Genomic DNA, 15669 nt, shown 5'->3' on the forward strand with positions numbered 1-15669 from the left:
GTATGGGAAACCACCTATCACCAACAGATGGCGGGAGAGGTCTTGCTCTATTATGCCTGGACCATTGTACTGATACTCTGCTTATTTTATTTTATTTTAATTTTTTAATATGGAACACTTCACGAATTCGTGTGTCGTCCTTGCACAGGGGCCACACTAATCTTCCGTGTACAACTCTAGTTTTAGTATATGTGCTGCCCAAGCATCATCTTAGAGGTGATTTTGCAAAGCAGCTTATGATCCTTAGGAGTCCTAAGCCCTAAAAAGATGATACTGCTCCCCTCGAATATGTACCTCAAAATGAAGAATAACTCCGAGATGCATCTCAGAATGCAGTGGCTCAGGCTTATAATCCCAGGTAGGAGGACTGCTTGTGGCCAGGAGTTTGACACCGGCCTGGGCAAGATAGAAAGACCGTCTCTACAAATAAGTTAAAAAATTAGCCAGGTGTGGTGGCACGTGCCTGTAGTCCTAGCTACTTGGGAGGCTAAACTGGGAGGATTGCCTGAGCTCAGGATTTAGTGGCTATAGTGAGCCATGATTGTGCCACTGCATTCCAGCCTGGATGACATAACGAGGCCCCATCTTTTAAACAAGAACTCCAGACCAGGAAGTTAGTCTTTTTCCATGAATATTACTTTTTCTTTTAAATATCAAATGCTGATTTTTCCAAAAAAGTTTTGAAGGCAATTTTTGCTGTAGCTCTAGGGGCATGTTTGTCTGCCAGGTAGGCAATCAACCGGTTTTACAACATTATTCACCCCAGTGATTTCCAGTAGGAACAAAAGGAACAAATATTCAAAGTGCTAATAAGAAGGGCATCCAAGGCCGGGCGCGGTGGCTCACGCTTGTAATCCCAGCACTTTGGGAGGCCGAGGCGGGCGGATCACGAGGTGAGGAGATCGAGACCACGGTGAAACCCCGTCTCTACTAAAAAAATACAAAAAAATTAGCCGGGCGTGGTGGCGGCCGCCTGTAGTCCCAGCTACTCGGAGAGGCTGAGGCAGGAGAATGGCGTGAACCCGGGAGGCGGAGCTTGCAGTGAGCTGAGATTGCGCCACTGCACTCCAGCCTGGGCAACAGAGCGAGACTCCGTCTCAAAAAAAAAAAGAAGGGCATCCAATTACAATGGGAAAGAAAAAGTGACTTTGCACAGAAATGTACATCGTCATATGTGACTTGCATCCTGCCACTTGGTTTGGACTTAGGATCAAATGCCTTATAGGCCACTGATGTGAGATGTCACAGCGTGGTCAAGGATGGCATTAGGTGTAAAAAAGAGTTGATATTCAGCTTATTACAAGTTCAGAAGCCTAGTTGTTCCTTAAACTTTTGATTCAAACTTACAAATTCTATCATTTTATTTATGTACTAGCCTAGTTTCCTTCAATTACTTTAAAAAAAACCTTTCGACTAATGTTTGTCTCATTTGTGACTTAATTAAAAGGCTTGAAATATTTTATATCACATTTGTACATTTAACAGATTATATTTCTGTCTTAGGTCCTTCAGTTATCTCACTCAGCAAACCTTTCTGAATACTTAAATGATTTAGGCCGGGAGCAGTGGCTCACACTTGTAATCCCAGCACTTCGGGAGGCTGAGGCGGGCGGATCACCTGAGGTTAGGAGTTGGAGACCAGCCTGGCCGACATGGTGAAACTCTGTCTCTACTAAAAATACAAAAATTAGCTGGGCGTGGTGGTGGGCACCTGTAATCCCAGCTACTTGGGAGGCTGAGGCAGGAGAATTGCTTGAACCATATATATGTGTGTGTGTGTGTGTGTGTGTGTGTATAAACACACACATATATAGAATATGAGTATTATGTAAATCAATGGACTTAAAGTTCTTTAAACTATTCCAAAATAGAAAATTAATGTAGTATAGTTTTGACTTAAACTCACAAATCTAAATCAAGTACTCAATGACACGTTTTAAACTGGCATTATAAGCTGCCACTCTAAAAGTTCCAATTTTTAACATCATGACAATATAAACTACTAAGTAAGTTCTAACATATTCTTCTTAATGTTTCTGATGCCTTTGAAGATTTTTATGTCTCAGATCTCACTCTTGGCATGAATAAAAGTTCTGTGCTCATATACCTATTGTAGAGCCAGAGGTTACCTAGGGCACAGGTCTGGGGTGGAAGACAACCAGGGAAATTCTTTTTACTCCAACAAAGGAAACTATGAGATCATCCCATGTAAATCTGAGGGAAGCCTTCTATATTGGTTTCCTATGTTGTTGCAGCAGATTACTTCAAATCTATGATGTGTCTTTAAACAACACATATTTATTATCTTACAGTTTTGGAGGGCAGATATTTAAAATGGATCAGCAGGGCTGCGTTCCCTCTGGAGGTTCTAGGTGGAGAATCTGTTTTCTTGCCCTTCCCAGCTTCTAAAGTCTGCCTGCATTCTTTGACCGATAACCCCTTCCTCTATCTGCAAAGCCTGGAGTATCTTCAAATTTCCCTCTCTCTCTGACCTGTGTTTCCATCATCATGTCACCTTTTTCTGGCTTTTACTCATTTGTCTTTCTCTTGTAAGGACCCTTGTGATTCCACTGGGCCTGCCGGGTACCCCAGGATCATCTTCCCATCTCAAGGTCATTAACTTAATCACATCTGCAAAGTCTCTTTTGCCATGTAAGGTAATATAAAGGCATGTACACAGGTTTTGGAGATGACGACATGGATATCCTTGGGAGGCCGTTATTCTTTCTACTCCCCCTTCTGCAAACACATAAGGACCAGATGCTGGTCTGTCCAAATCCCCAACAAGCCACACTGGACTTTACGTCAATGACCCTTAACTTCAAGCGAGGGATGTTCCCATAGCCCACGTTCCTGGATTCATATTCCGTGTATTGCCTAATTTTTCTGTCTACATTCAAAAGTCTGCAGCCATTTTATTGCTTGATTGATTTTGTATGTGGCTGTTGTATACAAATCTCTTTCTGCTTTGATCCAAAGACTTTTGAACTTGACAAGAATTCTGCATTCTTACACATACTTCCTAGGACATAGAATTCTTATAGTGCTAGGTGATGGTACACTGAATTCTGGATGTCTCTCATGACTTTGTCAAGGCTCATAAGACCTCTCTTATGACAGACTTTCAGTACATGAGCCATTATTAGGTATAGAAACTTCCATGGGCATACTTGGTAGCAGTGCTGTCTTCATCTTTCTTAGTGAGCCAGGATATTTCTTCAGTGCTTATTGCTCAGCTTCACAATTCCACAGAATGGATGCACCTCTGAGAGCCTTCTGAGCCCCAGCATGACCAGGGCAAAAGCAGGAGACTTAGTGGGATCCCAGGTGGATCCTGGACATACCCCAGCCTTAATCAGTCTCTCTAGGGGTGGGACCTGAGAATCCACGTTTTTAACAGGCTCTCCAAGAGACCTTTATGCACACTAGAGAGACTCACCTTTACAGTGTCCTTGCCACACAGCAGTGGAGTCTCTAGGCAGTGGCAATGTCCCTCATCCCATTGCTTTTGCACTACAATTTTTTGCATGCTGGACGTGTGGTCAAGACCTACAGGCTCTAGAACAGGACACAGTGGCTTATTTGGGTCCCCCTCCTCCCTAGTTGTATGACTTTGGACAAGATCCCTACACTCCCTGGACTCACCTTCCTCGTCAGTGAGATGGAACATATTGGCACCGGCACCCGCATCGTATGGTTGCTGTGAAGCTCATTGTGTTGATTAAAACATTCAGAACACTGGTTGGTATATAATAAGTACTCAATATCTCTTAGCTATTTGAAGTTTATGTAATACATAAATGCTACATATAATCTGTGTTTTAGTTTGGAAAAGGTTATTATGGAGAAGGTGTTGGCCCAACTTTCATCTCAACTCCATGACCAAGCGTTGAGAAAACTGGATTTTCCTGTTTATATCCTTCTCAGATTCCATTTGCTTGCACAATACTTCAGTTCTTTCTGTTTCCTTTCCCTAAATGCAGATGCATGTTGTTCAACACAAGATATCAAGACTAAAAGGGACCTAAAAGGGCATATGGATAGATCAGCAACAACAGAAATAATAACTATATCATAAGAAGAATATTAACTACATTTATTGACCATGCCTTAGTCTGTTCAGGCTACTATAATAAGATAGGGTGGCTTATAAACAATAGGAATTGGCCAGGTGTTGTGGCTCAGGCCTGTAACGCCAGCACTTTGAGAGGCCGAGACGGGTGGATCACAAGGTCAGGAGTTCAAGACCAGCCTGACCAACATGGTGAAACCCCGTCTCTACTAAAAATACAGAAATCATCCAGGCGTGGTGGCAGGCACCTGTAATCCCAGCTACTCAGGAGGCTGAGGCAGGAGAATCACTTGAACCCGGGAGGCAGAGGTTGCAGTGGGCCGAGATCACGCCGCTGCACTCCAGCCTGGGCTCCGTCTCCAAAAAAAAAAGAAAAACACAAAGTAGAAATTTATTTCTCACAGCTCTGGGGGCTGGAAAGTCCAAGATCAATGTGTCAGCACAGTCAATGTCAGGTGAGGGCTTGCTTTCTCATAGACAGCTGTCTTCTCATTCTAACCTCACACGGCAGGAATGAGAGGTCTCTTTCAAGCATCATTCAAAAGGTCATTAATCCCATTCGTGAGGGCTCTACCCCTATGACTTAATCACCTTCCAAAAACCCCATCTTCTAATCTCATCACCTCAGGGAGTAAGTATTTCAACATACAAATACTGGGGGGACATGAACATTTAGACCATAGAAGAACACTTACTATGTGTAATGGTTAATTTTACGTGTCAACTTGAATAGGCCATAGTATCCAGTTTTGGGTCAAACACCAGTCTAGATGTTGCTGTGAAGGCATTTTTTAGATGTGATTAACATTTGAATCGGTACTCTTTGAGGAAAGCATATTACCCTCCATCATGTCGGTGGGCCTCGTCCTGTCAATTGAAGGTCTTAAGAGAAAAAGATGGATGTCCCCAAAGAAAGAAGGAGTTCTGTCTTCAGACTGCTATTAGACTCTAGCTGCAATGCCAGTTCTTCCCTGGGGTGCCAGCCTGCTCATCTGCCATGCAGATTTTGGACTTCTCAGCCCCCACAGTCACATGAGCCAATTCTTTAAAGTCTCGCTTTCTCTCTCTCTCTCTCCGTCGACATAATAGATAGACAGATAGAGATATAGATAGATTAGATAGATGATAGATAGATAGATAGATAGATAGATAGATAGGTAGATAGATAGATAGATGATAGATAGATAGATAGATAGATAGATAGATAGATAGATAGAGAGATCGACCTAGAGATAGATCTATCTCCATTTATATCTATTCTGTCAGTTCTGTTTCTCTGGAGAACCCTGACCTAGACCAATGCAGTATGTGACAGGCCAGAACTGATCCTCTGCACAACTCTGGAGGGTACCATTCACCCTGAGCTGAAACATCCCAGGAGCTTTGTAAATGGTTTGCACATGGCCTCTCGTGGAACCGTCATGATAGCTCTTTGAGGGAGCTGCTATTTTTATTCCCATTTTAAAGATGAGGGAATCAAAGGGTAAGAGAGTCAGCTCTCAAACCCAGGGTCTTAACAGCTCAGTGTAGGTGTGATTCAAAGCAGCTGTGTCCAGGCCATTAAAGTAGTTAAAGCGCAGTGCAAAGACTATAGCCAACACCTCCTCATTCTTGCCACACTGCCTTTTCACACTAGCAAGCTTCCTCACAAAAAGAAGAGAAAATCTATAACCTTGCTTCACAAGAGCAAGCAGAGAAAGAAAGAAAATTAGTCCCGACTGGAACATTTCCGGTGAGTGCTCAACTATATTTCGTATTAGCTGCCACTGGTTAAGAGCCATAGGCCCCTGAGAACTCGAGATAAAACAATTTTCCAGTTAGTGACTTCGACTTGCCTCCTATTCTCTTGCTCTTTGTATCTCAGCTTTCAATATGACTTCAAGGCATGTAGAAATGCCTGCGTGGGTGTCCTTCTGGGCTTTCTGCAGGAGCTTTTTTTTTTTTTTAATTATTATACTTTAAGTTCTAGGGTACATGTGCACAACGTGCAGGTTTGTTACATATGTATACATGTGCCATGTTGGTGTGCTGCGCCCATTAACTCGTCATTTACATTAGGTATTTCTCCTAATGCTATCCCTCCCCCCTCCCCCTGCCCCACGACAGGCCCCGGTGTGTGATGTTCCCCACCCTGTGTCCATGTGTTCTCATTGTTCAATTCCCGCCTATGAGTGAGAACATGTGGTGTTTGGTTTTTTATCCTTGCCATAGTTTGCTGAGAATGATGCAGGAGCTTTTCAACAAGGAAAGGTCAGGCAAGAAGTGCTGGGCTTATTTGCATCCCCTCGATCTTGAGACTGAAATGAAAACTGTTTGTCCAAGAGCCTAGCTCTTCTCTCAGTGGTTGTCCGAGGCAGAGAGACCTGCAGCTTTTAAGAAGCCCTAAGTTGTCTTTCTGAAGTGAGGTTTGTTTTCTCTCTCCCCACCAGGTATTAGTCCATTTAGGAAATAGTGTTAAAAGCAATTGCCTGACCAGTTCGGGCTAACCCAGGGGTTGCCAAATCCACGCTTCTTACACAATTTACAAAATATTTTCTTTGTAGTTGTCCTTGAAGCCCAAGAGGAACTAATGGCTTTAACTACCAGCCTACATGTTTCAAAGTGATTTCCACATCAGGAAGCCATTGTCGGCTTCCCCAAACAGTGAATTGGTATAGGATGTGAGCAATTCTGAAAGGCCACGCTTCTTGTTCCAGCCCCAAATCATCGCTCAGATAAGAGCTGGTTTTCAGCAACGATTTCCATTTCTGCCTCCTTGTGTGTGCTAAATCATTTATGGCTCCATTTTTCTATGCAATAAAAGACTTCTTTGGTCATGAAAAAGCATTATAATTACCCCTGGCACCCAAGAAATGGAGTTGGCTTTGCGGTCACAAAGACCAAAGTGCTCTGTGTTGGCATAAAACCCACGAGGAACGGCATCAAAAACAGCCTTTGCAAGTGCATGGTGGTAAAGAGCACGGCCTCTAAAATCTAGACAAGTTAACTTACTTCTCTCTAGACCTCAGTTTCCTCGTTTGTCAGTTGGGGTTATAATGGTACTTCCCTTACAGGGTAATTCAGGGATTAAGTGAAATATGCACAAAGTTCATAGAACAGTAACTGACACATAATATATTATATAAAGCAAGTATTTATCATCCTCTTCCTCTCTTCCTCCCTCTGGCATCACCATCATCATTCTCATTGGCAGCATCTTTGAGTAAGAACATCTTTTTAGAAATTATGTAAAACTCAGAAGTTATAAGGAAGAAAAGTTAAAAGTTTAACCATATAAAAATAAAATATATATATATGAAAAAATTAAGAAATCCATAAACAAAGTCCAAAGATAAATTCTAAACTGGGAGAAAAATGTTCTCCACACATTTGCCAGATTAAGGCATTATTTCCATTTACAAAGATAAACAACTTGTTTTTAAAAAAAGTGTTTGCTGAAGAAAAATAAAAGAACAGTCAAAATAAAGAAGAAAGAAAGAGAAAGAATGAGAATAAAAGGAAAAAGAAAGAAATATGGTGAAAAGACACAGGCCGTTTTAGAAAATTTAAAGGAAATGACAAGCAAATGAATTATACCCAATTTATTTCATAATCAATGAAATATACATTAAAAGATCAATGAGAATTTTTTTCATCTATTGAATGATGAAAAAATTGGTAGTAGCAGGTATTTGCAAAAGTGTTCTCCACCTTTGGGGCCACGTGTGGTGGCTCATACCTGTAATCACTTTGGGAGGCCAAGACAATCATATCACTTGAGGTCAGGAGTTCAAGACCAGCCTGGCCAATGTGGTGAAACCCTGTCTCTACTAAAAATACAAAAATTAGCCGGGTGTGATGGTGCGTGCCTGTAATCCCAGCTTCTCGGGAGGCTGACACAGAAGAGTGACTTGAATCTGGGAGGCGAAGGTTGCGGTGAGCCAAGATAGCTCCACTGCATTCCAGCCTGGGTGATAGAGCAAGACTCCATCTCAAAAAAAAAAAAAAAAAAAAAAGAGTGTTCTCCACCTCTGCAATGGGCAATTTGTTAATTCTAAAAATCATAAATTTTTAAGTGTAACTTAAAAATAATTTCCTTAAAATATAACAGGACTAATAGATGTGCATTGTAGCATTGTTTTCAATAGCAAAGTCTTAGAAATAACCTAATGCCCCTTAATAGTAGATTAGTTAAATTAGCTACGTATATAATGGTATATTCGTTATCTATTGCTGCATAGCAAATCACCCTGAAACTTAGCAGCTTACAACACACATTTACTATCTCATAGTATCTGTGGATCAGGAATCCAGGTATGGTTTAGAGACCCTGAAAGGTCACAGACTACGTACACTACAATCAGACGTTGGCCAGCACTGTAGTCATTTCTAGGCTGACTGGAGAGGGATCTGCTTCTAAGCTCACCCCGTGGTCATTGGCAGAATTTGGGGCTGTTGGCCAGGAAGCTGCCCTCAGTCCCTTGGATCTCTACATAGGGCAGTTCATGGCATGGCAACTTGCTTCCTCAGAGTAAGCAAGTGGAAAGAGCCTGAAAGAAAATGACAGCAAGATGGAAGTCACAGCCTTTTATAACCTAATCTCAGAGGTGACTGTATTAGTCTGTTCTCACACTGCTAATAAAGACATACCTGAGACTGGGTAATTTATAAATGAAAGAGGTTTAATTGACTCACAGTTCCATATAGATAGGGAGGCCTCATAATCATGGCAGAAGGTGAATGAGGAGCGAAGTCACGTCTTACATGGTGGCAGGCAAGAGGGTTTGTGCAGGGGAACTCCCATTTATAAACCATCAAATCTTATGAGGCTTATTCACTACCACAAGAACAATATGGAAGACACCACCCCCATGATTCAATTATCTCCACCTGCCTTCATCCTCGACATGTAGGGATTATTACAATTCAAGGTGAGATTTGGGTAGCGACACAGCCAAACCATAACAGTGACATTCCACCCCTTTTGCTATATTCTATTCATTAGGAGCAAATCATTAGGAAATTCAAACCTCGTGAGTTTTCACTCCTAACTTATTCAATATTCATCTTTAAAAAATAAGAACATTCTTCTCCTTAACCACAATGCCATTATGACATGTGACATAATTAAAATAATTCCTAAGGCCTTGTTTCCATCCTAAAGTGTTTCCAGTTGTCCCAAAATGTCTCTTACAGATGGTGTATTGGAACCACGAGCCAATTAAGATCCACATGTTGCATACATTTGATCGTTATATCTCTTAACTCTTCTTTTTTTTTTTTTTTTGAGACAGTCTCGCTGTTGCCCGGGCTGGAGTGCAGTGGCGCCATCTTGGCTCACTGCAGGCTCCAGCCCCCGGGGTTCACGCCATTCTCCTGCCTCAGCCTCCCGAGTAGCTGGGACTACAGGCGCCCGCCACCTCGCCCGGCTAATTTTTTGTATTTTTAGTAGAGACGGGGTTTCACCGTGTTAGCCAGGATTGTTTCAATCTCCTCACCTTGTGATCCGCCCGTCTCGGCCTTCCAAAGTGCTGGGATTACAGGCATGAGCCACCGCGCCCAGCCCTCTTAACTCTCTTCTAATCTTAAGCACCTCCTTTGTTTTCATGCCAGGAATTTGGTGAAAAGGAGGCCCGTGATCCCATCTTCTGGATTTATCAGTGTACTTTCTCATGATGGACTTTTAACTCGTTCTGCTAACTCCTGTGTTTCTTATAAACTAGATGCTAGATCTAAAGCCTTAATTACATTCAGCAAGACTATTTCTTTTTTTTTTTTTGTCTTTTAATAATATATTTGAATATAGATGGTTTCAATTCTCCAATAAAAAGATGTAGACTGGCCGAATGGTTTTTCATACCTGTTTCCCTAGTCCAGACACCCAAGAGTATGTCCTTCTCTTGGGCATAAGAAAATCTAGAGTTATATTTAGGGTATCATAAAGTGTGGTGAAGAGTGGACTGAGGTGGCATGCTCACAATGACCAAATTACGTTGGTCATATTTTAATCCAATACGTTGATCCACTATTAACTTGTAAATAATGTACTTGCTTTCTAGACACATTCTAGGAAGACCAGAGAAACTGACTTCTATCTATATGGTATAATCCACTGGCGAATTTCTTTTAGGATCGACCAAAGCTGATCTAGAACATAATCTTTACATACTTGGACGAGACAAGAGAGAACCCACCAGACGAGAAAGAACATCTGGGCTGAAAGGCTCCATTAGAAGAGCAATGTGGAATGGTGCTGTGCCGACAATTGGTAGTCCCTCCCCTACATCTTTGCAGAGGACTGGAGCCCAGAGTGGGCCACGGTCAACTTATATGGTGAAGTGAAGACCTCCTTCTAGGTGTGCATGTGCTTATTACAGACATGCCACCATGCTAAGTACCCCCGGACTACAGGAAAAAATAAGAATACATGCTGTATCCATGATCAGGAGGCACACAGGCCAGAGCACCAGCTGTGGAATCGCACAACCTGGGTCCAAAGCCTGGCTGGATCATGACCACCTGGATGATCTAAGGAACGGTCTCAGAAAAATCTGTAAAAAGAAGTGGAGACTCTGCCTGCCAGGAAGGGATGTGGTAAGGGGCAGCATCCAGTCAGGTCAGGGCACCCCGTCCTCTCCTTGGAAGCCTGCGCAGCGAGCCTGGTGGCCCTCAAGGCCACGGAGGCCATGGAGAAGGTGGGCCTGGCTCCAGGCAGCACGGAGGCACTGGAGAGGCCCCGGGGGAGCCTGGTGGGATCTGGCTGGTCCTGCGCTCTGCTTCCAGGTTCTGGCCTTGTAACCCAGGGGACAGGGCTGGCCAAGACAGGGCCACTGGGTGTCAGCCAGTGCCTGCGCCAGATGCCAGGCGGGAAGGGCTCTGGCAGATCAGCCCCGCACCCTCCACAGCGCCACGGGGGGGCCATCCAGGGCCACACACCTGCCCCCAGGAGCGGGACGTCTCTGAGGCTAGAGAGTCCAGCTGGACCGGTGGAAGGGCCTCACCTTTTGCCCTTTGACTCCTCTTGTAGGCACCCTTGCTAGGCTTCTGCTCATTCGTCCACACCCTGGCTCTGTCACCAGCCCCATGGTGATGTCATAATCTCCCAGGTGCCCAGTGCACACCCGGCCACAGAGATGTGGGTGACTTAGGAGTATCCTCTCCGCTTCTGACCCTTAGTTTTGTCTGTGCACAACTCACTCAAAATGGGCAACTCACTGAGCGTATTTTGTTCCTGGTTCCGCCGCAGGTTCCGGCTACACCACCGGCTACATTCTCATATAAGCCTATGTTGTTACTGCTTCGGACGCAGGTCCCTGCAACTCCAGTGTCAACGTTCTGGTCTAAGAGTAAGTTGTTCCTGCTCCCGCCGCAGCTCCCAGCCACGCCATCACCAACTTTCTCTTCTAAGCATATTTCGTTCCTGGTTCCACCGCATGTCCTGGCTATGCCGTCAGCAACATCCTCGTATAAGCGTATGTTGTTACTGCTTCAGCCGCAGGTCCCTGCAACTCCAGTGTCAACGTTTTGGTGTAAGAGTAAGTTGTTCCGGCTTCCCCAGCAGGTCCCAGCCATGGCATCCGCAACCTGCTCGTCTTGTCCGTGAGGCCCTCCCAGCTGGCCAGGCTCACCCTGTGGCTCCTGCACCTGTGCCTCCTGCACCTGTGCCTCCTGCACCTGTGCCTCCTGCACCTGTGCCGCCTGCCCCGGGAACCTTGGGCTGTTTCCGATTCCTCTTCAACCCCCGGAAACATGTTGGGCCTTCTTTTCCAGCCAGGCGGGACCGTGCCCCTGTGAGGCTGTGTCCTGTCCCTCAGAACACAGGCACCCCACTGAGGGTCCTGCCTTCTGTGGTCTGGAGCCCCCACTCAAGGAAGAAACCCGTGCTGTCTGCTCACAACTCCATGATGTTTGGACACCTCAGCCCCGTGAGGATCCCTCGTCTCAGAGGCAGTTTTAACCTCCGACTTCCTTCATTAGATGAGCAGGTGATCCCAGCCAGGCTCCCGAAGATGGAGGTGAGGAAAGAAGAGCCCAAAGAAGCAACGCAGGTGAAAGACCAGGTAGAGACCCAGGGGCAGGAAGACAATAAAAGGGGCCCCTGTAGCAATGGGGAAGCAGCCTCCACCTCCAGGCCCCTGGAGACTCAGGGAAACCTCACTTCCTCCTGGTATAATCCCAGGCCCTTGGAGGGAAGTGTCCGTCTGAAGAGCTTGACAGAAAAGAACCAGACTGACAAGGCCCAGGTGCATGCAGTGAGTTTCTACTCCAAGGGCCATGGAGTCGCCAGTTCACACAGCCCTGCTGGAGGCATCCTTCCCTTTGGGAAGCCTGACCCAGTTCCAACAGTGCTCCCTGCACCAGTTCCGGGCTGCTGCCTGTGGCCAGAGAAGGCGGCCTTGAAGGTGCTGGGTAAAGACCACCTGCCCAGCTCTCCAGGCTTGCTGATGGTGGGGGAGGACATGCAGCCCAGGGATCCTGCAGCGCTTGCATCAAGTAGCTCTTCTCCCCCCACAGCTGTCGGCCATGGGTCCCGCAAAAGAAAGCTGTCAGGGTCACCGCTGCAGCTGCAACCGACCCCTCCCCTGACACTGAGGTGGGATAGAGATGAGGGGCCCCCACCGGCTAAGCTTCCCTGTCTGTCTCCTGAGGCACTGTTGGTGGGTCAGGCTTCCCAAAGAGAAGGACGCCTCCAGCAGGGCAACATGCGTAAGAACATGAGGGTGTTAAGTAGAACATCAAAATCCAGGAGACGAAAACAGCTGCTTAGGAGGAGAAAGAAGACACGGCAGGGCAGGCGTGGTGGCTCACGCCTGTAATCCAGCACTTTGGGAGGCCCAGGCGGGCGGATCAGGAGGTCAAGAGATCGAGACCTGAGGAGCATCTCTGCCTGGTCCCTGCACCATCTGGGAAGTGAGGAGCGCCTCTGCCCAGCCGCCCCACAGTCTGGGAAGTGAGGAGCGCCTCTGCCCAGCCGCCCCACCGTCTGGGAAGAGAGGAGTGCCTCTGCCTGGCCACCATCCCATCTGGGAGGTAAGGAGCACCTCTGCTGGCACTCCCCACCACCCTCCACCCCACCGCCTGGGAAGTGAGGAGCGCCTCTGCCCAGCCGCCTCACAATCTGGGAAGTGAAGAGCACCTCTGCCCGGCCACGGCACCATCTGGGAAGTAAGGAGGCCCCAGCCTAGCAGCCGCGCATCTGGAAGGTCAGGAGCGCCTCTGTCGGGCAGGCCTACCGTCTGGGAAGTGAGGAGCGCCTCTGCCTGGAGCCCAACTGTCTAGTAAGTGAGAAGCGCCTCTGCCTGGCCACCCCACCATCTGGGAAGCGAGGAATGCCTCTGCCCTGCCCACGTACCATCTGGGAAGTGAGGAACACCTCTGCCCGGCAATGTCGCCATCTGGGAATTGAGGAGTGCCTCTACCCAATCCCACCATCTGGGAAGTGAGGAGTGCCTCTGCCCTGCCCCCGCAAGGTCTGTGAACTGAGGAGCGCCTTTGCCCAATCCCACCGTCTGCAAAGTGAGGAACGCCTCTGCCCTGCTCTGGGAGCACTATCTGGGAAGTGAGGAGCGCCTCTGCCCTGCTCTGGGAGCACTATCTGGGAAGTGAGGAGCGCCTCTGCCCTGCCCCCGCACCGTCTGGGAAGTGAGGAGCGCCTCTGCCCAGCAGCAGCCACGTCTGGGAGGTCAGGAGCGCCTCTGCCCGGCTGCCCCACCATCTGAGAAGTGAGAAGCCACGTATAACTGGTGGGTCTCGTGGTGAATTCCACATTGAGTGAAAGGGCAGGTCTAAGATAGGCCCAGAAGAATGAGTACAACTCAGATAGAGGAAAACAGACGAGGCCAGGAACATGGAAGCCAACACTTATTAAGCATCTGTTAAACGCCAGGCATGGTGCTACATTTCTATAGGAACCTTATGAAGTGGAGGCTGTTAGCAAGCCCACTGCACAGGTGAGAAAACTTAGCTAAGGTCACAGCACATGCAAGTGACAGAGTGAAGACTGCAACCAGCTGTGTCCCAGCAAGACAATTTCATAAGTGACACTGTGTCCTCCAAATTCTAGGAGGCACAAAATGGCTGGTTGTGCCACTACTGATGATATTTAAATTGATCAGAATGATCTTTTTAACTATTCTTATCACTCTCCTGCTTAAAACCCTGTAAACTCCATCACAAATAGAATAAAACCCTAGTCGCTTACCATAGTTGTTGCTCTCCCTCAAATGGACACTCTCCCCCTAGAACTTTTCTTGGCTGGCTACTTCTCAGCCATCTCCAAAAGCCCTTCTTCCCAAGCCACTCTCTGACTCATAGCCCTGTTTTATTTTCTTTGGCATTTATCGCAACTTGAAGCAATTTCATTCTTTTTTTTTTTTTTTTTTTGCTTGTGTATGTCTTTAAGTGTTTATGAGTCTGTCTTCCCACACTGGAATATAAACTCCTCAAGGGAAGGCTGCTCACTACTGTACCCTAAAAATTTGAAACAAGCCCTGGCACTTAGTAGATTTATTTGTTGAGCAAATAAATGAATCTTACCAGCATTTTTTCAAGGTGGTTTATGTTAAGATACAGTTTCTAAGACACCTAACTTGATGAGAATAAAAACAAAGCACTGGCCACTATCTGTATTTTGGGGAGGGAATTGTTTGTTTGTAGTTCTGTCTTCACTGCTCTTTTTGGAGGGACGTATAATGCTTTCCTACCAGAGAGTGTTGCTATTCAAAGTGTGGTCCACAGACCAGCAGCATCAATGTCACCTGGGAGCTTGTTAGAAATGCCGAATGTTAGACCCCCCAGCACAGACCTATGAATCAGAAGCGGTACTTAACAAGATCCCCAGGTGATTTTAATACATTTTAAAACTTAATTAGTACTGATCTAAAATCCTAGTCTATTCCACTTCTCCTTCCCACCCTACTCTCCAACTGCACCCAACCTCCCCATTGTTAAGCCTTACTGGCCCATCCCAGGAAGCAGCTTCTGGTGCCTCTGAAACTATTTACCTAAACGCTTATCTTCTCAGGCTTCTTCCCTCCGGATTTTGTTCTGTTTACAAATACTGAGGCTGAAATGTAAACCATATCGAAGCTCTTCTCTAAAAGGCCTGCGTGTCCTGGTAAGCCTTCACATCTGCAGATATCTATTGACATATCTTAAGCAAACAACTTTAAATGATTCCACTGGTGCCCTGAGTTTAGCTTTTCCGTTTATCTTGCCTGGTAAGCAGATTGAGGTTAATATTTATTTTTAAAGCATGCAATCCTCACAATATTTCTTAAACATGGGTTGAAGTCACATACCACCAGCCTCGGAACTGGGGTTTGAGCTCATTCCATCTGATTCTAAAGCCTGGGCCGTTAATCTCTGTGGAGCAATAGGCACAAAAGTATGCTTTATGAAAGCACCATTCGTTTGTCCATTAGTTCATTCACTCATTCAAAAGGCGTGTGAGAGTGTTGGGTGGTAAAGAAATGTAGAACTCTTCAGCCCACCAGGAGAGGAGATGAGACAAGCACAAAAGTAATCTTACAATGTTGAGTCATGTCAATGGTGTAACATACTCTGGGTACAGTGCAGGACTTCGTGGAGGAGGTAGCAGGCATAGGTGCCTCTGAGGA

General features: G+C 45.9%; 1 protein-coding gene, 1 long non-coding RNA gene and 1 other non-coding gene across 6 annotated transcripts in view; 2 read left to right on the forward strand and 1 right to left on the reverse strand.

The window, feature by feature from the left end:
- The window catches only part of LOC134735495 (uncharacterized), a 100683-nt gene that overhangs the window by 43784 nt on the left and 41230 nt on the right, over window positions 1-15669 (forward strand). The gene's annotated exons all lie outside the window — the stretch shown is intronic.
- On the reverse strand, window positions 104-206 carry LOC129471733 (U6 spliceosomal RNA). Its single transcript, XR_008653702.1, has one exon. It is a non-coding gene; the product is annotated as a U6 spliceosomal RNA (small nuclear RNA).
- Window positions 11254-13013, forward strand: LOC134735507 (putative UPF0607 protein ENSP00000382826). Its single transcript, XM_063630806.1, has one exon. It carries the CDS (start codon window positions 11254-11256, stop codon window positions 12865-12867), a length of 1614 nt encoding a protein of 537 aa, XP_063486876.1. The 3' UTR covers window positions 12868-13013.

This window comes from Symphalangus syndactylus, chromosome 21 (genome assembly GCF_028878055.3).
Source record: "Symphalangus syndactylus isolate Jambi chromosome 21, NHGRI_mSymSyn1-v2.1_pri, whole genome shotgun sequence".
NCBI lineage: Eukaryota > Metazoa > Chordata > Mammalia > Primates > Hylobatidae > Symphalangus > Symphalangus syndactylus.